Source organism: Atractosteus spatula, chromosome 16, assembly GCF_055471065.1.
Source record: "Atractosteus spatula isolate fAtrSpa1 chromosome 16, fAtrSpa1.hap1, whole genome shotgun sequence".
Classification (NCBI taxonomy): domain Eukaryota; kingdom Metazoa; phylum Chordata; class Actinopteri; order Semionotiformes; family Lepisosteidae; genus Atractosteus; species Atractosteus spatula.
This window is the reverse complement of record NC_142721.1, coordinates 17647860-17671575: the sequence shown is the minus strand read 5'-3', so window position 1 is coordinate 17671575 and position 23716 is coordinate 17647860. Positions and strand designations below refer to the sequence as shown.

Below are 23716 nucleotides of genomic sequence, written 5' to 3'. Positions count from 1 at the left end.
CTCCACTGCAGCTCGGCCACCGATGTTGTGTTGTGTGTGTGCAGATCTGTGGGCCACCTGCTGTTCCTGCTCTTCTCCAAGCAACGCACATCTGCCAGGTGGCTGTGGGTTTAGATTTAATTGCCCTTTAGAAGGTTCTCTCCTTCCTTTTGAACTGACTAACAAATTGGGACCACATCTTCCATTCCAACCCACCTCTTAACAAGGGAAATCAGCTGTTTACTGGTTTGCTGGTCCAATTTAACACCTACTCATTCAACAGCACTCTACTGCAGTAACAGAGTGCAAATAGCTTTAATGAAAGAATGTTAGTGTATAGTTACAGATGAGCTGGACTGAGTGTCTACAGTATCTACAGCTCTGATGAGGGAGTGTTAGTGTGAAGTTACAGATGAGCTGGACTGAGTGTCTCTACAGTATCTACAGCTCTGATGAGGGAGTGTTGGTGTGAAGTTACAGATGAGCTGGACTGACTGTCTACAGTATCTACAGCTCTGATGAGGGAGTGTTAGTGTGAAGTTACAGATGAGCTGGACTGAGTGTCTACAGTATCTACAGCTCTGATGAGGGAGTGTTAGTGTGAAGTTACAGATGAGCTGGACTGAGTGTCTACAGTATCTCCAGCTCTGATGAGGGAGTGTTAGTGTGAAGTTACAGAGGAGCTGGACTGAGTGTCTCTACAGTATCTACAGCTCTGATGAGGGAGTGTTAGTGTGAAGTTACAGAGGAGCTGGACTGAGTGTCTACAGTATCTACAGCTCTGATGAGGGAGTGTTAGTGTGAAGTTACAGAGGAGCTGGACTGAGTGTCTACAGTATCTATAGCTCTGATGAGGGAGTGTTAGTGTGAAGTTACAGAGGAGCTGGACTGAGTGTCTCTACAGTATCTACAGCTCTGATGAGGGAGTGTTAGTGTGAAGTTACAGATGAGCTGGACTGAGTGTCTACAGTATCTACAGCTCTGATGAGGGAGTGTTAGTGTGAAGTTACAGAGGAGCTGGACTGAGTGTCTACAGTATCTACAGCTCTGATGAGGGAGTGTTAGTGTGAAGTTACAGAGGAGCTGGACTGCGTGTCTACAGTATCTACAGCTCTGATGTGGATGGGGTATGTGAAATTGGAGGTAATGTTATATTTAATGGTTTCCAAAATTGTTTAAAAAACAAAATGATATAAACTGCATAAAAAAATTGGACTCTCATTCAGTGGTACATTGTAAATTTATTTCCAATCTTACATCATGGCCTCAAACTTTTATCAGTCCTGGTAAAAAAATTCAGACCACATACAGAATGCACAGCACTCTGCTCCTGTCCAGTCAGACTCCCAGCACACAGCTCTCTGCTCCTGTCCAGACTCCCAGCACACAGCTCTCTGCTCATGTCCAGTCAGACTCCCAGCACACAGCTCTCTGCTCCTGTCCAGACTCCCAGCACACAGCTCTCTGCTCCTGTCCAGACTCCCAGCACACAGCTATCTGCTCATGTCCAGTCAGACTCCCAGCACATAGTACTCTGTTCTGTCCAGTCAGACTCCCAGCACACAGCTCTCTGCTCCTGTCCAGACGTGAAGCACACAGCTCTCTGCTCCTGTCCAGACTCCCAGCACACAGCACTCTGCTCCTGTCCAGACTCCCAGCACACAGCTCTCTGCTTCTTTCCCGACTCCCAGCGCACCAGATAGAAATGTCCATCCCCAGCTGCTGGTAAACCCTGGAGTGGATCTACGTGCTCTAAAGTAGGAGTCTTCTGGACTGCTCTCATTCACACATGGTCAAGCGCTCCTGTTCCCAGAGTCCCGGCCAACTCTAATGTGTCTTTGTCCAGCTGTTAGAGGTATTTAAATACAGAGTCCAGACGGTCACCTGATGGTCAGTCACAGCTCAGTGTCTCCTGTCCAGGTGTCCTAGCCAGAGGGTCACCTGATGGTCAGTCACAGCTCAGTGTCTCCTGTCCAGGTGTCCTAGCCAGAGGGTCACCTGATGGTGAGTCACAGCTCAGTGTCTCCTGTCCAGGTGTCCTAGCCAGAGGGTCACCTGATGGTCAGTCACAGCTCAGTGTCTCGTGTCCTGGCGAGCTGGCCAGAGGGTCACCTGATGGTCAGTCACAGCTCAGTGTATCGTGTCCTGGCGAGCTGGCCAGAGGGTCACCTGATGGTCAGTCACAGCTCAGTGTCTCGTGTCCTGGCGAGCTGGCCGGAGGGTCACCTGATGGTCAGTCACAGCTCAGTGTCTCGTGTCCAGGTGAGCTGGCCGGAGGTCAGCGGGTCACAGTGAAGCTCCGAGGAGCAGGTCTCGCTGTCCTCTACTGTCCAGCCTGCAGCCCCACACGCCGCAGGGAGTCGTGGTATTTGCGCGTGCCCAGATGCACGATGTCCTCGATCTCCGCGGCAACGTCCTCCCTGCCGCTCTCCTTCATCGCTGCCACAAGGCGAGGCACCGCCCCCGGCCCCGCCCCCTCGCTGCGCGCCCACTGGAACAGCATGGCCAGCACCAGAGCACCCAGGTCATCCCTGAGAGAGAGGAGAGAGGAGGAGAGGAGGAAAGAGAGAGGGAAGGAGGAGAGGAGGAGAGAGGGGGGAGAGAGGCACTGAAGTGTGGGGTCCCCTCACAGTTTTCTCTGTTCCACACAGCACTCTGCTCCTGTCCAGACTCCCAGCGCACAGCTCTCCGCTCCTGTCCAGTCAGACTCCCAGCACACAGCTCTCTGCTCCTGTCCAGTCAGACTCCCAGCACACAGCTCTCTGCTCCTGTCCAGACTCCCAGCACACAGCACACTGCTCCTGTCCAGACTCCCAGCACACAGCACACTGCTCCTGTCCAGTCAGACTCCCAGCACACAGCTCTCTGCTCCTGTCCAGTCAGACTCCCAGCACACAGCTCTCTGCTCCTGTCCAGTCAGACTCCCAGCACACAGCTCTCTGCTCCTGTCCAGTCAGACTCCCAGCACACAGCTCTCTGCTCCTGTCCAGTCAGACTCCCAGCACACAGCTCTCTGCTCCTGTCCAGACTCCCAGCACACAGCTCTCTGCTCCTGTCCAGACTCCCAGCACACAGCTCTCTGCTCCTGTCCAGACTCCCAGCACACAGCACTCTGCTCCTGTCCAGACTCCCAGCACACAGCTCTCTGCTCCTGTCCAGACTCCAAGCGCACAGCTCTCTGCTCCTGTCCAGTCAGACTCCCAGCACACAGCTCTCTGCTCCTGTCCAGTCAGACTCCCAGCACACAGCTCTCTGCTCTTGTCCAGACTCCCAGCACACAGCACTCTGCTCCTGTCCAGACTCCCAGCACACAGCTCTCTGCTCCTGTCCAGACTCCCAGCACACAGCTCTCTGCTCCTGTCCAGACTCCCAGCACACAGCTCTCTGCTCCTGTCCAGACTCCCAGCACACAGCACTCTGCTCCTGTCCAGTCAGACTCCCAGCACACAGCTCTCTGCTCTTGTCCAGACTCCCAGCACACAGCTCTCTGCTCCTGTCCAGACTCCCAGCACACAGCTCTCTGCTCCTGTCCAGACTCCCAGCACACAGCTCTCTGCTCCTGTCCAGACTCCCAGCACACGGCTCTCTGCTCTTGTCCAGACTCCCAGCGCACAGCTCTCTGCTGTGTTACAGTCCTGCCTGCTGATAATCATCCCTGCAGAATCCCATATGTCTGTGTGGATGACTCACAGTCACCTGCAGGCCTCCTCCCCTCCTCCATCTGTCTCCTCTCCTGCCTCTATCTCTTCTCTCTCTCCTCTCAATCCCCCTCTCTCCTCTTTCCCCTTAATCTCCCTCTCCTCTCTCTCCTCTCAATCACTCTCTCCTCTCTCTCCCCTCAGTCCCCCTTCCCCTTAATCTCCCTCTCCTCTCTCTCCCCTCAATCACTCTTTCCTCTCTCTTCCCTCTCTTTCTCTTCCCTCAATCCCCCTCTCCTCTCTCTCTCCTCTCAATCCCCCTCTCCTCTCTCTCTCTCCTCAATCAATTCAATTCAAGGTGCTTTATTGGCATGACCGATGAGTAGAATCAGCGTTGCCAAAGCAAATAAAAATAAAATATAAAACATAAAAATCTACAGACATTTACAACAAAGACATATAATAAAATATTTACATATACTGTAAACATATGGAGCGTTAATGGGAGACAGGCTCACTGTTCCTCAGGCTGTGTCACTGTGTCATTCACTGTCAGCATGTCAGTTTGTATGTTAGTGTGTAAGTTACAGGACAGGAGATCACATACTGGGCTGCCAGTTCCCTCCTCCCTCTCCCAGTAGGATGGGGGCCTTGTGTGATTCTGGCAGGTGTGGGAACTCTGGGATTAGATTTCTGAATTTCAGGAAGAATGTTTCTCTCATCCCAGAGTATCTGTCACAGTGCAGTAGGAAGTGCACCTCTGTCTCTATTTCTCCCCGCTGGCAGTGGGAGCACAGCCTGTCCTCTCTGGGCAGCCAGGTCTGCCTGTGTCCAGTCTCTCTGGCCAGGCTGTGGTCACTTTGCCTGTACTTCATCAGGGTCTGTTTCTTTTTGCTGTTATTTAGCTTGGTTAGACATAATAATGTAATACACTCAATCTCCCTCTCCTCTCAATCTCCCTCTCAGGAGCGATAGCTCACCTGTACTGTATTGTAGGGAGGTGCAATAGCTCACCTGTACTGCACTGCAGGAAAGTACTGTTGCTCACCTGTACTGTGCTGCAGGGAGGAGCTATAACTCACCTGCACTGTGCTGCAGGGAGGTGCTTCAGCTCACCTGTACTGTACTGCAGGGAGGCCCTCACCTGTGCCGGTACTGTATCCGGTCCAGCTGCTGGTAGCTCAAGCCCAGGTTGATGCCGATGGTTCTCCAGTCCTGCGAGATGCGCAGGGAGATGGCCAGCAGGTTGGCTTCAGTCAGGTAGCCACTCTCGGGGTCCCCCAGGTTCAGGGGGGGCAGCACGGACTCATCCTCAGCGCACAGCTTGGACTGCACTCCCCGAGAGAGAGAAAGCAGCTGTGACCAAAAGTGCCCCTTGTTCTCCCGTCGCCCTCCTGCTTCAGACACTCTCTCCCCTCTCTCCTCTCGTCACCCTCCTGCCTGAGACACCCTCTCTCCTCCCGTCACCCTCCTGCCTGAGACACTCTCTCCCCTCTCTCCTCCTGTCACCCTCCTGCCTGAGACACTCTCTCCCCTCTGTCCTCCTGTCACCCTCCTGCCTGAGACACTCTCTCCCCTCTCTCCTCCTGTCACCCTCCTGCCTGAGACACTCTCTCCCCTCTCTCCTCCTGTCACCCTCCTGCCTGAGACACTCTCTCCCCTCTCTCCTCCCGTCACCCTCCTGCCTGAGACACCCTCTCTCCTCCCGTCACCCTCCTGCCTGAGACACCCTCTCTCCTCCCGTCACCCTCCTGCCTGAGACACTCTCTCCCCTCTCTCCTCCCGTCACCCTCCTGCCTGAGACACCCTCTCTCCTCCCGTCACCCTCCTGCCTGAGACACCCTCTCTCCTCCCGTCACCCTCCTGCCTGAGACACTCTCTCCCCTCTCTCCTCTCGTCACCCTCCTGCCTGAGACACCCTCTCTCCTCCCGTCACCCTCCTGCCTGAGACACTCTCTCCCCTCTCTCCTCCCGTCACCCTCCTACCTGAGACACCCTCTCTCCTCCCGTCACCCTCCTGCCTGAGACACTCTCTCCCCTCTCTCCTCCCGTCACCCTCCTGCCTGAGACACTCTCTCCCCTCTCTCCTCCCGTCACCCTCCTGCCTGAGACACCCTCTCTCCTCCCGTCACCCTCCTGCCTGAGACACTCTCTCTCCTCTCTCCTCCCATCACCCTCCTGCCTGAGACACCCTCTCTCCTCCCGTCACCCTCCTGCCTGAGACACTCTCTCCCCTCTCTCCTCCCGTCACCCTCCTGCCTGAGACACTCTCTCTCCTCTCTCCTCCCGTCACCCTCCTGCCTGAGACACCCTCTCTCCTCCCGTCACCCTCCTGCCTGAGACACTCTCTCCCCTCTCTCCTCCCATCACCCTCCTACCTGAGACACCCTCTCTCCTCCCGTCACCCTCCTGCCTGAGACACTCTCTCCCCTCTCTCCTCCCGTCACCCTCCTGCCTGAGACACTCTCTCTCCTCTCTCCTCCCGTCACCCTCCTGCCTGAGACACCCTCTCTCCTCCCATCACCCTCCTGCCTGAGACACCCTCTCTCCTCCCGTCACTCTCCTGCCTGAGACACCCTCTCTCCTCCCGTCACCCTCCTGCCTGAGACACTCTCTCTCCTCCCGTCACCCTCCTGCCTGAGACACAATTCAATTTAAGGTGCTTTATTAGCATGACCGATGGGTCCAATCAGTGTTGCCAAAGCAAATAAAAATAATAAAATTAACATGGAACAAAACAAAAAATAGAAGTAAAATAAAACCTACAGACATGTTACAGACATTTACAACAAAGACGTATTATAAAATATTTACATATACTGTAGGCGGCTGGAGCATTATTGGGAGTTAGACTCACTGTTCCTCAGGCTGTGACAGGAGATCACATACTGGGCTGCCAGATCAACTGAGTTCCCTCCTCCCTCTCCCAGTAGGATTGGGACCCGTTGTGACTCTAGCAGGTGTGGGAACTCTGGGATTAGATTTCTGAATTTCAGAAAGAATGTTTCTCTCATCCCAGAGTATCTGTCACAGTGCAGTAGGAAGTGCACCTCTGTCTCTATTTCTCCCCGCTGGCAGTGGGAGCACAGCCTGTCCTCTCTGGGCAGCCAGGTCTGCCTGTGTCCAGTTTCTCTGGCCAGGCTGTGGTCACTGAGCCTGTACTTCGTCAGGGTCTGTTTCTGTTTGTTATTTTTTATTTTGGTCAAATATTCAGCTAGTGTGTATTGTCTGTTTAGGGTTCTGTAGCATTCCAGTTTATGTTGTGTTTGTGTGTGTGTCCCAGTGTGTGAAATATTGCTGTTTGATCTGTGCTGTGATGTGGTTGAGTCTGGGTTGTGGTGCTCTAGCAGTGCTGTCCTGATGCTGGTTAGTGTCGGTGTGGCTCAGGTCAGTGAGCCTCAGGACCAGCTGGCTCAGGGGGCTCTGTTTTGGGCTCAGCTCTTGGCTCTCTCTCTCCTCCCGTCACCCTCCTGCCTGAAACACTCTCTCCCCTCTCTCCTCCCGTCACCCTCCTGCCTGAGACACTCTCTCCCCTCTCTCCTCTCGTCACCCTCCTGCCTGAGACACCCTCTCTCCTCCCGTCACCCTCCTGCCTGAGACACCCTCTCTCCTCCCGTCACCCTCCTGCCTGAGACACTCTCTCCCCTCTCTCCTCCCGTCACCCTCCTGCCTGAGACACTCTCTCCCCTCTCTCCTCTCGTCACCTTCCTGCCTGAGACACCCTCTCTCCTCCTGTCACCCTCCTGCCTGAGACACCCTCTCTCCTCCCGTCACCCTCCTGCCTGAAACACCCTCTCTCCTCCCGTCACCCTCCTGCCTGAAACACCCTCTCTCCTCCTGTCACCCTCCTGCCTGAAACACCCTCTCTCCTCTCGTCACCCTCCTGCCTGAGACACCCTCTCCTCCCGTCACCCTCCTGCCTGAGACACTCTCTCCCCTCTCTCCTCTCGTCACCCTCCTGCCTGAGAAACCCTCTCTCCTCCCGTCACCCTCCTGCCTGAGACACTCTCTCCCCTCTCTCCTCTCGTCACCCTCCTGCCTGAGACACCCTCTCTCCTCTCTCCTCCCGTCACCCTCCTGCCTGAGACACTCTCTCCCCTCTCTCCTCCCGTCACCCTCCTGCCTGAGACACTCTCTCCCCCCGTCACCCTCCTGCCTGAGACACCCTCTCTCCTCCCGTCACCCTCCTGCCTGAGACACTCTCTCTCCTCCCGTCACCCTCCTGCCTGAGACACTCTCTCTCCTCCCGTCACCCTCCTGCCTGAGACACTCTCTCTCCTCCCGTCACCCTCCTGCCTGAGACACCCTCTCTCCTCCCGTCACCCTCCTGCCTGAGACACTCTCTCCCCTCTCTCCTCCCGTCACCCTCCTGCCTGAGACACTCTCTCCCCTCTCTCCTCCCGTCACCCTCCTACCTGAGACACTCTCTCTCCTCCCGTCACCCTCTTACCTGAGACACCCTCTCTCTTCCCGTCACCCTCCTGCCTGAGACACCCCCTCTCCTCCCGTCACCCTCCTGCCTGAGACACTCTCTCCCCTCTCTCCTCTCGTCACCCTCCTGCCTGAGACACCCTCTCTCCTCCCGTCACCCTCCTACCTGAAACACCCTCTCTCCTCTCGTCACCCTCCTGCCTGAGACACCCTCTCTCCTCCTGTCACCCTCCTGCCTGAGACACTCTCTCTCCTCCCGTCACCCTCCTACCTGAGACACCCTCTCTCCTCCCGTCACCCTCCTGCCTGAGACACTCTCTCCCCTCTCTCCTCCTGTCACCCTCCTGCCTGAGACACTCTCTCCCCTCTCTCCTCCCGTCACCCTCCTACCTGAGACACCCTCTCTCCTCCCGTCACCCTCCTGCCTGAGACACTCTCTCCCCTCTCTCCTCCTGTCACCCTCCTGCCTGAGACACTCTCTCCCCTCTCTCCTCTCGTCACCCTCCTGCCTGAGACACTCTCTCCCCTCTCTCCTCCCGTCACCCTCCTGCCTGAGACACCCTCTCTCCTCCCATCACCCTCCTGCCTGAGACACCCTCTCTCCTCCCGTCACCCTCCTGCCTGAGACACCCCCTCTCCTCTCGTCACCCTCCTGCCTGAGACACTCTCTCCCCTCTCTCCTCTCGTCACCCTCCTGCCTGAGACACTCTCTCCCCTCTCTCCTCTCATCACCCTCCTGCCTGAGACACCCTCTCCCCTCTCCCCTCCTCCCTTCCCCCTGCTAGGGCAGCCCTGTGCCCTATCCTGCTCACAGGCAGTCTCAGCGGCAGGGTAGCGAGCCACTGGCTGTCAGGACCCTTCCTCTTCTGGGCAGCGTCCTGTGGCACAGAGCTGGGCGCCTCCCCGCGGTAGAAGGACACCTGAGAGACGGGAGAGAGATTAAAGACTGAAAAATACTCTGGGATCTAAATTAACAAATCTAATCCCACAATTCCCACACCACACAGGAGGGTGATGGGAGGAGAGAGGGTGTCTCAGGCAGGAGGGTGACGGGAGGAGAGAGGGGAGAGAGTGTCTCAGGCAGGAGGGTGACGGGAGGAGAGAGGGTGTTTCAGGCAGGAGGGTGACGAGAGGAGAGAGGGGAGAGAGTGTCTGAAGCAGGAGGGCGACGGGAGAACAAGGGGCACTTTTGGTCACAGCTGCTTTCTCTCTCTCGGGGAGTGCAGTCCAATTCCCACACCTGCCAGAATCACAACTCCCAATCCTACTGGGAGAGGGACGAGGGAACTGGCAGCCCAGTGCGTGATCTTCTGTCCCACCCTGAGGAACAGTGAGCCTGTCTCTCAATCATAATAATACAGTGAGTGATCTCCTATCCCAGCCTGAGGAACAGACAGTGAGCCTGTCTCTCAATAATAATAATACAGTGTGTGATCTCCTGTCCCAGCCTGAGGAACAGACAGTGAGCCTGTCTCTCAATAATAATAATACAGTGTGTGATCTCCTGTCACAGCCTGAGAAACAGACAGTGAGCCTGTCTCTCAATAATAATACAGTGTGTGATCTCCTGTCCCAGCCTGAGGAACAGTGAGCCTGTCTCTCAATAATAATAATACAGTGTGTGATCTCCTGTCCCACCCTGAGGAACAGACACTGAGCCCGTCTCTCAATAATAATAATACAGTGTGTGATCTCCTGTCACAGCCTGAGGAACAGACAGTGAGCCTGTCTCTCAATAATAATAATACAGTGTGTGATCTCCCGTCCCAGCCTGAGGAACAGACAGTGAGCTTGTCTCTCAATAATTATAATACAGTTTGTGATCTCCTGTCGCAGTAATAATAATAATAATAATAACAGTAGTAAAATTATTATTATTATTATTATTATTAACAAAGGATTGGGAGAGAAAGAGGACAGAAAGAGGGATGGGAGAGGTCGCTGAGAACTCATTAATCTGTCAATTTCTGCCTATTGTCATTGGATTTCGGCATAATCTCACTGTTATTTAAGACGGAGAGGAGAGAGGAGAGAGGGCCCTGCTCCTACCTGCCCCCGGACTGGCTCCTGCTGGTCCGGGCTGGGGCAGATGTACACCTCCTTGTGGTTCTTCAGGTGAGAGTAGAAGACGAACGAGAGTCTGCCTCCCACGCAGTCCGGCCGCTCTGACAGAGAGAGGAAACAATGAGGGTTCACTGACACAGGAGCTGTTGCTCAACGTCAACGGAAGATGACACTGGAAGACCACAAGGTGGCATAACTGCCTCAGCTTCATTTGTTCAACAGCAGTCCAGTCCACTGCACTGATCTGACCACAGGTTACAACACACACTGGGGCAGGGAGAGGAGAGGAGAACAGGAGACACACACTGGGGCAGGGAGAGGAGAGGAGAACAGGAGACACACACTGGGGCAGGGAGAGGAAAGGAGAACAGGAGACACACACTGGGGCAGGGAGAGGAAAGGAGAACAGGAGACACACACTGGGGCAGGGAGAGGAGAGAACAGGAGACACACACAGGGGCAGGGAGAGGAGAGGAGAACAGGAGACACACACAGGGGCAGGGAGAGGAGAGGAGAACAGGAGACACACAGACAGGGGCAGGGAGAGGAGAGGAGAACAGGAGACACACACTGGGGCAGGGAGAGAAGAGAACAGGAGACACACACTGGGGCAGGGAGAGGAGAACAGGAGACACACACAGGGGCAGGGAGAGGAGAGGAGAACAGGAGACACACACAGGGGCAGGGAGAGGAGAGGAGAACAGGAGACACACACTGGGGCAGGGAGAGGAGAGAACAGGAGACACACACTGGGGCAGGGAGAGGAGAGAACAGGAGACACACACCGGGGCAGGGAGAGGAGAAAAGAACAGGAGAGACACGGGCAGAGAGAGGAGAAGAGGAGTAACACACAGGGGCAGGGAGAGGAGAACAGGAGAAACACACAGGGGCAGGGAGAGGAGAAGATAAATGGAGACACACAGACGGGCAGGGAGAGAAGAAAACAGGAGACACACACAGGGAGTGTCAAAAAGCTCACTCCCCATAATTTTCTATCCTTTATTTCATTCTGTTGATGCATGTTTTTGCACATCTGATGTTGTTTTGCACATTACCTGTTACCTTTTTGTTGTTTTGCACGCTGCCTGTTGTCTCTGTCTTTCTTTTCTTATACAATTGTATTGTTGTTTTTTTTGTACTACTTATCGTCTGAAATAGCATTTCATTATACCATATACCTGTATATGAGTATAATGACAATAAACGTGAACTTGAACTTGAGTGTCCAGCAGGGGGAGTGTCCCAGGGGGAGTGCTGTGTGCTGTGACTCACCTGAGCTGATCTCAAGGCCTCTCTCGAACCCAGCAAAGAACTGCTCCCCCTCCAGCAGCTCACACAGGTCAGAGGGCCTGGGGCCGTCATACAACTCAGAGAGGGACTGCAGTGTGCTCTCCACCTGAAACACAGTCCGAGCAACAGTCAACACACACTCACACTCACACACTCACACACTCACACACTCCCTGCAACAGCCAGACACACACACAGTCTGAGCAACAGCCAGACTGACCGAGCGCCGGTGAGGTGCACACAGACAGACTCGCGCGCGCGCACACACACACACACACACACACACACACACACACACACACACACACAGCTCCCTGAGACACACAGACACGCAAACACAGGCGCACGCACACACAGACAGCACCTTCTGCGAGGGAAGACACTGCAGCAGGACCTGCTCCGGGTCGCTCTTCCGTTGCAGAACCAGGAACTGGACCCGGAACATGCGGAGCCGCTCGTAGACCCGGCGGACCACCCCGCCCACACAACGCCGCGTGGTGTACCACAGCCAGTACCTGCGGCAGCGACAGACAGCAGTCAAGGGCGCCCCCTGCAGGGCAGCGGCGGCGGCGGCGGCAGGACAGCGCTCACACACCAGGAGAAGTGGGAGATGCTGAAGAGGGCGTACAGCTGCGTGAGCTGCAGGCCCACCTGCGCAGTGACGTCCGTCCAGGTGCGTGAGGCCGGGTCTCCGTGGAGCAGGTACAGACAGGAGCGATCCAGCGAGTGGCCTGGAGACACAGGCCGGCACAGCTCTCAACACAACTCACAGACACACACACACCCAACTAGAGAGCTGCAGGGCCTGTCAGGAGCTCACAGTCCTGCACAGCCTGACACACACAGCCTCACAGCTGCAGGCTGGACTCCTGCACACACACACCCAGCTAGCGCTGCTGTGTGATCAGGTTATTCCAGGAGTAACAGCCTCACCTGTTACCCCAGGGGGCAGCGGGATCTGTACCCTGACCGGCAGCAGGAAGGTGTCCAAGGTGCTCTGTGAAAGGCGGACCAAACGGCTGCAGCTGGCCTGTGGGTCTCCAGTCAGCTCCCTCAGCTCAGACAGCCCCACCTTCAATACCTGAGGAGAACCACAGACTTCTTACTCTCCCTCAGCTTAGACAGTGCAGAGAACAACAATCTGTATTCAATTCAGTTCAATTCAAGGTGCTTTATTGGCATGACCAATGAATAAATCAATACATTTTGCCAAAGCCAAACAAATACTATTAACATAAAATCTACAGACAATATAGACACGTAATACATTTATATATAAACATATGGAGCATTACTGGGAGACAGACTCACTGTTCCTCAGGCTGGGACAGGAGATCACACACTGTATTATTATTATTAATAACAACAATTAATAATTATTTTGTATTATTAACAATAATAATAATTAATAATAATAATAATATTGAGAGACAGGCTCATTGTTCCTCAGGCTGTGACAGGAGATCACACACTGGGCTGCCAGTTCAACTGAGTTCCCTCCTCCCTCTCCCAGTAGGATTGGGACCCGTTGTGATTCTGGCAGGTGTGGGAATTCTGGGATTAGATTCGTAAATTTAGGGAAGAATGTTTCTCTAATCCCAGAATATGTATCACAGTGCAGAAGGAAGTGCACCTCTGTCTCTATTTCTCCCCGCTGGCAGTGGGAGCACAGCCTGTCCTCTCTGGGCAGCCAGGGCTGCCTGTGTCCAGTTTCTCTGGCCAGGCTGTGGTCACTGAGCCTGTACTTCATCAGATTCTGTTTCTTTTTGCTGTTTCTTATCTTGGTCAAATATTCGGCTAGTGTGCATTGTCTGTTTAGGGTTCTGTAGCATTCCAGTTTATGTTGTGTTTGTGTGTGTGTCCCAGTGTGTGAGATATTGCTGTTTGATCTGTGCTGTGATGCGGTTGAGTCTGAGTTGTGGTGCTCTAGCAGTGCTGTCCTGAGGCTGGTTAGTGTCGGTGTGGCTCAGGTCAGTGAGCCTCAGGAGCAGCTGGCTCAGGGGGCTCTGTTTTGGAGGGCTTTGTGGTGGTAGGAATTTTGGTCGCTGTTTTTTAGGTGTAGCCAATACTTTAATACTCTCTTCTGTATGCTTATCAATAGTGGGTACTGACCTAATTCAGCCCTGCACCCGTTGTTAGGTGTTTTTCTCTGCACACGGAGGATGTTTCTACAGATCTCCATGTGCAGAGTTTCTGTGGGGTGTTTGTCCCATTGAGTGTACCCCTGGTCTGAGAGGGGACCCCACACTTCACTGCCGTATAGGCACTCTCTCCCTCAGCTCAGACAGCAGCACCTGCAGGTCCCGAGGAGAACAACACCCTCTGTCACTCTGTCCCTCCTTCGCACCTGCAGCTTGACCGTGCGCGTCTGCAGGGTGGCGCTGGGGGGGAAGGTGACCTTGATCCCGGGGTCGACACTGGACAGCAGCAGTGCCCCCTGTGGCGGGACAGAGCAACTGTCCTCCAGCAGGCAGGAAAGGACAAGGAACCAGGAGAACTGGGAGACTGTGCAGCACGCTACCTGGAGAGACACACACAGACTGGAGATCTTGGAGAGTGAGCAGCACACTACCTGGAGAGACACACACACACAGACTGGAGAGCTGGGAGAGTGAGCAGCACACTACCTGGAGAGACACACAGACTGGAGAGCTGGGAGAGTGAACAGCACACTACCTGGAGAGACACACAGACTGGAGAGCTGGGAGAGTGAGCAGCACACTACCTGGAGAGACACACAGACCAGAGAGCTGGGAGAATGAGCAGCACACTACCTGGAGAGACACACACAGACTGGAGAGCTGGGAGAGTGAGCAGCACACTACCTGGAGAGACACACACAGAGACTGGAGAGCTGGGAGAGTGAGCAGCACACTACCTGGAGAGACACACACAGACTGGAGAGCTGGGAGAGTGAGCAGCACACTACCTGGAGAGACACACACACAGACTGGAGAGCTGGGAGAGTGAGCAGCACACTACCTGGAGAGACACACACACAGACTGGAGAGCTGGGAGAGTGAACAGCACACTACCTGGAGAGACACACACACAGACTGGAGAGCTGGGAGAGTGAGCAGCACACTACCTGGAGAGACACACAGACTGGAGAGCTGGGAGGAGGAGTGAGACAGGACAGACATCACAGAGACGCAGGACTAAGGCTGAACAGAGCAAACACACAGTCACCCATGTGAATGCTCCTGGAGAGCAGAGCTGGTGTCGTACTCTGGCTCGGTGGCGGTCGGTCTGTGCGCCACGGCTCCCCCTCCTGGTCGTGGTGTGCAACTGTGTCCAGGTGGAGCCGTCAAAGCGCCGGATCAGCACCTCCCTCCCTGGAGCATGAGGGGGGCGTGAGAAGGGCAGGCACACCTCCACGGGCTGAGACAGAGCAACGGACTGAGTGACTCACAGCGCTGGCAACACCCTCACAGAGAAGGAGCTCTGCTTCATGTCAACCCCAGAGGAGACCTCTGACCCCTCGCTGACCTTCTGGAAGGCAGTGCCATGGGGGCGGAGCTCCAACGCACGGCTGAGCAGGATGTCGTGATCCTCCAACCACACCCACTTCCTGTGAGGTCTCCGCTCCGCCCACTGCACTGTTACCATGGAGACTGCATCCCGAGGGAAAACAAGCTCCGCCCCACCAGGCAGGAACACGTGGCATCCTTCCTGGCACACAGAGAAACTTAGAGACAGAGAGTACAGTCACTGTACAGCCCCACTGCTACAGCACCGAGAGACACAGAGGAGAGTACAGTCACCATACAGCCCCACAGCTACAGAACCGAGACACAGAGGAGAGTACAGTCACCGTACAGCCCCACAGCTACAGCACCGAGAGACACAGAGGAGAGTACAGTCACCGTACAGCCCCACAGCTACAGAACCGAGACACAGAGGAGAGTACAGTCACTGTACAGCCCCACTGCTACAGCACTGAGAGACACAGAGGAGAGTACAGTCACCGTACAGCCCCACTGCTACAGCACTGAGAGACACAGAGGAGAGTACAGTCACCATACAGCCCCACAGCTACAGAACCGAGACACAGAGGAGAGTACAGTCACCATACAGCCCCACTGCTACAGCACCGAGAGACACAGAGGAGAGTACAGTCACCATACAGCCCCACTGCTACAGCACCCAGAGACACAGAGGAGAGTACAGTCACCATACAGCCCCACAGCTACAGCACCGAGAGACACAGAGGAGAGTACAGTCACCATACAGCCCCACAGCTACAGAACCGAGACACAGAGGAGAGTACAGTCACTGTACAGCCCCACTGCTACAGCACCGAGAGACACAGAGGAGAGTACAGTCACCATACAGCCCCACTGCTACAGCACCCAGAGACACAGAGGAGAGTACAGTCACCGTACAGCCCCACAGCTACAGCACCGAGAGACACAGAGGAGAGTACAGTCACCGTACAGCCCCACAGCTACAGAACCGAGACACAGAGGAGAGTACAGTCACCGTACAGCCCCACTGCTACAACACCAAGAGTCACAGAGGAGATGCATACTGACCTGTGCTGGTTGGGCCCCAGGTGGAGTTCAGGCAACTTCACACTCTCTGATTGAACTGTGGGAACAGATCATTACACACAGTCTACTCACAGGTTACTCACACTATTATCACACAATTAGGAAACAGATCATTACACATAGTCAACTCACAGGTTACTCACATACTATTAACACACAATTGGGGAACACAGATTATTACACAAAGTCTACTCAAACTATTAAAGAGATCTGCAATGTTATGTTTATAACATATAATCAGCATTGATGAGTGCTCTTCAAACCACAATAAAAGTCAAAAGCAGACAGTAACTTGTAAAACCTGCAATTTACATCACAGAATAACTTCCAGGTGTGCGCAGCGCCGTGTCCTGCGATTCAGAACGAGGCAACAATCCCAGTGAGGTGAGGCCCCACTACACTGGACACAAGCAGGCTTGTGAATACGTCTCGTTCAGGCCCACAGAAATATCGCTCCACTGTAAAAGCATCTACTGCTTCTTGACTGAGGCGAAATATCCGCCGCACAACCTGTACTTATTCACTCGCACATCACAGGATGCCAATCAGCACAGGGGCTGGAGAGCAGGAAGGGCCGCCTCACGTTACAGTTCACGGGCTCTCGAATACAAGTTTGCGACAACATGGTGACACAGTACTTTCACAAAGTTCACAATTTTGTGCTTAATTTTAAATTTGTAAAATATTTTTATAACGTCAATTAAATTATTTTGCTATGAGATTTAATAACCGGTCTGAGAAACTGGGGCTGCTGTTCCACTTTAACACACAATGGAGGAACAGATCATTACACAATCTACTCACACATTACTCACTCACCATTGAAACACAACTGAGGAACACAGAACCCTACATAAAAGACATACTCACACATTACTCACTAACTTTTAACACAACTGAGGAACACACAGAACACTACACTTTCTACTCACACATTACTCACCTGCTATTAACACACAGCTGGGGAACACACAGATCATTACACAGTCTACTCACACATTACTCACTCACTATTAACACATAACTGAGGAACACACAGATCATTACACAGTCTACTCACACATTACTCACTCACGATTAACACACCTCTGAGGAATACACAGATCATTACATAATCTACTCACACATTAGTCACTCACCAGTAACATACAACTGAGGAACACAGATCCCTACATAAAAGATATACCCACACATTGCTCACTGACTATTAATAACAACTGAGGAACACACAGAACACTGCACACAGTCTTCTCACAAATTACTCACTATTAACACACAGCTGGGGAATACACAGATCTAAACCAGATTAATTAAAATGCATGTGAACCAGGTCTCACCACTGGAAGATGGGGGACTGGCTGGAGTTGGGGGGCGCCCCAGAGGGTTGTTGCGGAGGTCAAGTTCAAGGTCAGGTCTCAGGAGCAGACAGGAGGGGACAGAGCGCAGACTGTTACTGTGGAGCACCAGTCTCCTGAGAGACAGGACAGATCCTGGGACAGAGGACAGACTGTTACTGTGGAGCACCAGTCTCCTGAGATACAGGACAGATCCTGGGACAGAGGACAGGAGAGACAGAGGACAGACTGTTACTGTGGAGCACCAGTCTCCTGAGAGACAGGACAGATCCTGGGACAGAGGACAGGAGAGACAGAGGACAGACTGTTACTGTGGAGCACCAGTGTCCTGAGAGACAGGACAGATCCTGGGACAGAGGACAGGAGGGACTGAGGACAGGAAAGAGGAGGAGAAGAGAGGAAGACAAGAGAGAACAGGAGAAATCTGGAGAGAGGAGGTGACTTAGTTCGCCTGTTGCAGGACAGCCCCCTTCCTCACCCCCAGACTCGTACCCAGAGTGTCCGGCAGCTCGGTCAGCCCCCCTCCTCACCCCCAGACTCGTACCCAGAGTGTCCGGCAGCTCGGTCAGCCCCCCTCCTCACCCCCAGACTCGTACCCAGAGTGTCCGGCAGCTCGGTCACCCCCAGACTCGTACCCAGAGTGTCCGGCAGCTCGGTCACCCCCAGACTCGTACCCAGAGTGTCCGGCAGCTCGGTCACCCCCAGACTCGTACCCAGAGTGTCCGGCAGCTCGGTCAGCCCCCCTCCTCACCCCCAGACTCGTACCCAGAGTGTCCGGCAGCTCGGTCAGCCCCCCTCCTCACCCCCAGACTCGTACCCAGAGTGTCCGGCAGCTCGGTCACCCCCAGACTCGTACCCAGAGTGTCCGGCAGCTCGGTCACCCCCAGACTCGTACCCAGAGTGTCCGGCAGCTCGGTCAGCCCCCCTCCTCACCCCCAGACTCGTACCCAGAGTGACCGGCAGCTCGGTCAGCCCCCCTCCTCACCCCCAGACTCGTACCCAGAGTGTCCGGCAGCTCGGTCAGCCCCCCTCCTCACCCCCAGACTCGTACCCAGAGTGTCCGGCAGCTCGATCACCCCCAGACTCGTACCCAGAGTGTCCGGCAGCTCGGTCAGCCCCCCTCCTCACCCCCAGACTCGTACCCAGAGTGTCCGGCAGCTCGGTCAGCCCCCCTCCTCACCCCCAGACTCGTACCCAGAGTGTCCGGCAGCTCGGTCAGCCCCCCTCCTCACCCCCAGACTCGTACCCAGAGTGTCCGGCAGCTCGGTCACCCCCAGACTCGTACCCAGAGTGTCCGGCAGCTCGGTCAGCCCCCCTCCTCACCCCCAGACTCGTACCCAGAGTGTCCGGCAGCTCGGTCAGCCTGTTGCAGGACAGCCCCCCTCCTCACCCCCAGACTCGTACCCAGAGTGTCCGGCAGCTCGGTCACCCCCAGACTCGTACCCAGAGTGTCCGGCAGCTCGGTCAGCCTGTTGCAGGACAGCTCCAAGTGAGTGAGTCGCTCCAGAGCTCCGACCTCGGGGGGCAGAGCCTCCAGCTGGTTGTGGGACAGGTCCAGGCTCCGCAGCGCCCCCAGCTGGCCCAGGCTGGGCGGGACGGCAGTGAGGCGGTTGCCCATGAGCGAGAGGGAGGTGAGGGAGCGCAGCGCCCCCAGCCAGTCGGGCAGCGAGGACAGCGCGTTGCACCCCAGCAGCAGGTGGGAGAGCCGAGGGAGCGCACGCAGGCAGGCCGGCAGGGAGGCCAGCTGGTTGAAGCTGAGGTCCAGGTGAGTCAGGAGGCACAGGGAGCCCAAGGAGTCCGGGAGGGAGGACAGCTGGCCTGGCTGGGGGGACCCCAACTCGTCCCGCACACAGCCCCCTGAGACAGAGACACACAGCCCCCTGAGACACACAGACTCACAGACACACAGCGCCCTGAGACCCACACGGGGACACACGGGGACACATCACCCTGAGACACACAGAGACAAATGGGGACACACAGAGACACAGCCCCCTGAGACACACTGTTTCACACAGAGACACCGTGTCCCACTGTGACAAACAGAGACACAGCCCCCTGAGACACACAGAGACACACACAGTCACACAGAGACACAGCCCCCGAGACACACAGACACACACACAGACACAGGGAGACACAGAGAGACACAGCCCCCTGGGAGACAGACACAGAGAGACACAGAGAGACACAGAGAGACACAGAGAGACACAGAGAGACACAGAGAGACAGCCCCCTGAGAGTGTGGGGGAGACAGTACCTCGAATCGACAGGGACCTGAGCCGGGAGAGCTGGCCGATGACTGTCAGAGCTCTGTCCAGCCCCTCCTGCTCCTCGGAGCCCAGCCGCAGAAACTCCACCCTGCTCACTGCTCCCTGCAGTGCCTCCCACAGGCTGCACAGCAGCACTGTGCCTCTGGGGAACACGTCCAGCGTCAGTCTGGTGTCCGCCAGCAGCGCGGCGAGAGGAGGAGGAGGGGTGGCACACAGGGAGGAAGGGGCTGAGAGACATGGGGGGGCAGGCACCCCACCTCCAGGGCTGGTTCTCCCATCTCCCCCCTCCTGTTGCCATGCAGGGCCTTGGCTGCGAGCTCCTCTGCTCCCGTCCCTCTGCGTGTCTCCCGCTGTCTGCCTGCTCGGTCCCAGACCCAGCGGCTGCACTTCCTCTAAAGCTCTCCCCTCTTCTGCGCCCTGATGCTCTTTGGATGACCCCTCGCTCCTCTTTATCAGCCCATCTCTGTGCCTCCTCTCTCCTCTCTGCTCCTCCGACCCCTCTCTACTCTCCTCCAGCCCGCCTGTGTGCCTCCTCTCTACTCTCTGCTCCTCCAACCCCTCTCTACTCTCCCCCAGCCCAGCTGTGTGCCTCCTCTCTCCTCTCTGCTCCTCCAACCCCTCTCTACTCTCCTCCAGTCCGCCTGTGTGCCTCCTCTCTCCTATCTGCTCCTCCAACCCCTCTCTGCTCTCCTCCAGCCCGCCTGTGTGCCTCCTCTCTCCTCTCTGCTCCTCCGACCCCTCTCTGCTCTCCTCCAGTCCGCCTGTGTGCCTCCTCTCTCCTCTCTGCTCCTCCGACCCCTCTCTGCTCTCCTCCAGTCCGCCTGTGTGCCTCCTCTCTCCTCTCTGCTCCTCCGACCCCTCTCTACTCTCCCCCAGTCCGCCTGTGTGCCTCCTCTCTCCTCTCTGCTCCTCCGACCCCTCTCTGCTCTCCTCCAGCCCGCCTGTGTGCCTCCTCTCTACTCTCTGCTCCTCCAACCCCTCTCTGCTCTCCCCCAGCCCAGCTGTGTGCCTCCTCTCTCCTCTCTGCTCCTCCGACCCCTCTCTGCTCTCCTCCAGTCCGCCTGTGTGCCTCCTCTCTCCTCTCTGCTCCTCCGACCCCTCTCTACTCTCCTCCAGCCCGCCTGTGTGCCTCCTCTCTCCTCTCTGCTCCTCCGACCCCTCTCTGCTCTCCTCCAGTCCGCCTGTGTGCCTCCTCTCTCCTCTCTGCTCCTCCGACCCCTCTCTGCTCTCCTCCAGTCCGCCTGTGTGCCTCCTCTCTCCTCTCTGCTCCTCCGACCCCTCTCTACTCTCCCCCAGCCCAGCTGTGTGCCTCCTCTCTCCTCTCTGCTCCTCCGACCCCTCTCTGCTCTCCTCCAGTCCGCCTGTGTGCCTCCTCTCTCCTCTCTGCTCCTCCGACCCCTCTCTACTCTCCCCCAGCCCGCCTGTGTGCCTCCTCTCTCCTCTCTGCTCCTCCGACCCCTCTCTGCTCTGCGTGCTGTGGTCCATGAGGATGCAGAGGGGTGTTACAGCGTCCCAGTGTCAGAGCATGGGTGGGGCGGCGGTCCGTCTGTCTCGCATTCTCTTTCGCGGTCTGCACCCTCCCTGGTGTGCCATCGCTCACTGTTGCTATTGGAAACGGGCAAGCCTGGGCAGGCAGCCCAGCCTCTCCACTGAAACAGGTGAAAGAGGAGAGAGGGTACAGTACAGCTTGTTAGAGTGAAAGCAATTGAACAACAAAGCACACAGTAATAATATATACACTACAGAAATAAAGTATGGTACAGTACAGTCCAGAACTGTGGAGTGGGCAGTGTAGCACAGTACAGTTGTGTATGGTACAGTACAGTCCGGCACTGTGGGCAGTGCAGCACAGTACAGTTGTGTATGGTACAGTACAGTCCAGCACTGTGGGCAGTGTAGCACAGTACAGTTGTGTATGGTACAGTACAGTCCGGCACTGTGGTCAGTGTAGCACAGTACAGTTGTGTATGGTACAGTACAGTCCGGCACTGTGAGCAGTGTAGCACAGTACAGTTGTGTATGGTACAGTACAGTCCAGAACTGTGGAGTGGGCAGTGTAGCACAGTACAGTTGTGTATGGTACAGTACAGTCCAGAACTGTGGGCAGTGTAGCACAGTACAGTTGTGTATGGTACAGTACAGTCCAGAACTGTGGGCAGTGTAGCACAGTACAGTTGTGTATGGTACAGTACAGTCCAGCACTGTGGGCAGTGTAGCACAGTACAGTTGTGTATGGTACAGTACAGTCCAGCACTGTGGAGTGGGCAGTGTAGCACAGTACAGTTGTGTATGGTACAGTACAGTCCAGAACTGTGGGCAGTGTAGCACAGTACAGTTGTGTATGGTACAGTACAGTCCAGAACTGTGGAGTGGGCAGTGTAGCACAGTACAGTTGTGTATGGTACAGTACAGTCCAGAACTGTGGGCAGTGTAGCACAGTACAGTTGTGTATGGTACAGTACAGTCCGGCACTGTGGTCAGTGTAGCACAGTACAGTTGTGTATGGTACAGTACAGTCCAGAACTGTGGGCAGTGTAGCACAGTACAGTTGTGTATGGTACAGTACAGTCCGGCACTGTGAGCAGTGTAGCACAGTACAGTTGTGTATGGTACAGTACAGTCCGGCACTGTGGGCAGTGTAGCACAGTACAGTTGTGTATGGTACAGTACAGTCCGGCACTGTGAGCAGTGTAGCACAGTACAGTTGTGTATGGTACAGTACAGTCCGGCACTGTGGGCAGTGTAGCACAGTACAGTTGTGTATGGTACAGTACAGTCCAGAACTGTGGAGTGGGCAGTGTAGCACAGTACAGTTGTGTATGGTACAGTACAGTCCAGCACTGTGGGCAGTGTAGCACAGTACAGTTGTGTATGGTACAGTACAGTCCGGCACTCTGGGCAGTGTAGCACAGTACAGTTGTGTATGGTACAGTACAGTCCAGAACTGTGGAGTGGGCAGTGTAGCACAGTACAGTTGTGTATGGTACAGTACAGTCCAGAACTGTGGGCAGTGTAGCACAGTACAGTCCAGCACTGTGGGCAGTGTAGCACAGTACAGTTGTGTATGGCACAGTACAGTCCAGAACTGTGGAGTGGGCAGTGTAGCACAGTACAGTTGTGTATGGTACAGTACAGTCCGGCACTCTGGGCAGTGTAGCACAGTACAGTTGTGTATGGTACAGTACAGTCCAGCACTGTGGGCAGTGTAGCACAGTACAGTTGTGTATGGTACAGTACAGTCCGGCACTGTGGAGTGGGCAGTGTAGCACAGTACAGTTGTGTATGGTACAGTACAGTCCGGCACTCTGGGCAGTGTAGCACAGTACAGTTGTGTATGGTACAGTACAGTCCAGCACTGTGGGCAGTGTAGCACAGTACAGTTGTGTATGGTACAGTACAGTCCGGCACTGTGGAGTGGGCAGTGTAGCACAGTACAGTTGTGTATGGTACAGTACAGTCCGGCACTCTGGGCAGTGTAGCACAGTACAGTTGTGTATGGTACAGTACAGTCCAGCACTGTGGGCAGTGTAGCACAGTACAGTTGTGTATGGTACAGTACAGTCCAGCACTGTGGAGTGGGCAGTGTAGCACAGTACAGTTGTGTATGGTACAGTACAGTCCAGCACTGTGGGCAGTGCAGCACAGTACAGTTGTGTATGGTACAGTACAGTCCAGCACTGTGTAAATACCTGCACTACCCGCCACGCCTGCGACCGCTGCCGGGATACTGGGGGTCCGGTGTCTGTGCGCCCCGTCTGTCTTCCTCTCTCTCTCAGCCACTCTCCCTGAAGGGGCGCCAAACTCTGCGCTGGGGCGGGACGGCTCTTAAAGGGACAGCGTGCTCATGCCGTCCCGGACTCAGCCCGGCCCTGAGAGCTGCCTGCACTGTACTCTGCAGGAGCACAGCCCCTTCCGGAGACCAGCGCTCAGAACGGATAAAAATCAGCCAGGACGCCTAGGGACCTGGCAGACCAAACAAATGTGTGCATTCTGTTACTAAGTTCGCCCGGGTTACATATCTCTACGAGTATTTTAAACAAAAACAAAGGGTTATTTTAAAACTTAAAAAAAGAACTGAGAAAATAAACTGTAATACCAGTTGCAGCCTCTTCCTAGGAAGGGAAACGCCACAG

The 23716-nt window shown here is 55.2% G+C and overlaps 1 protein-coding gene across 1 annotated transcript; it reads right to left on the bottom strand.

Moving 5' to 3' along the window:
• Positions 1–1200: 1200 nt before the first annotated feature.
• On the bottom strand, positions 1201–23693 carry pidd1 (p53-induced death domain protein 1). Its single transcript, XM_088935166.1, has 17 exons — positions 23680–23693; positions 23273–23546; positions 19571–21232; positions 18754–19167; positions 17293–17445; positions 15938–15992; positions 14892–15090; positions 14631–14783; positions 13750–13923; positions 12336–12483; positions 11998–12133; positions 11767–11917; positions 11385–11508; positions 10098–10213; positions 8861–8968; positions 4762–4946; positions 1201–2510 (listed from the first exon to the last, which is right to left on the bottom strand). The coding sequence occupies exons 3-17, from the start codon at positions 21066–21068 to the stop codon at positions 2303–2305; spliced, it is 3822 nt and encodes a 1273-aa protein (XP_088791292.1). The 5' UTR covers positions 21069–21232; positions 23273–23546; positions 23680–23693; the 3' UTR covers positions 1201–2302.
• Positions 23694–23716: the final 23 nt, after the last annotated feature.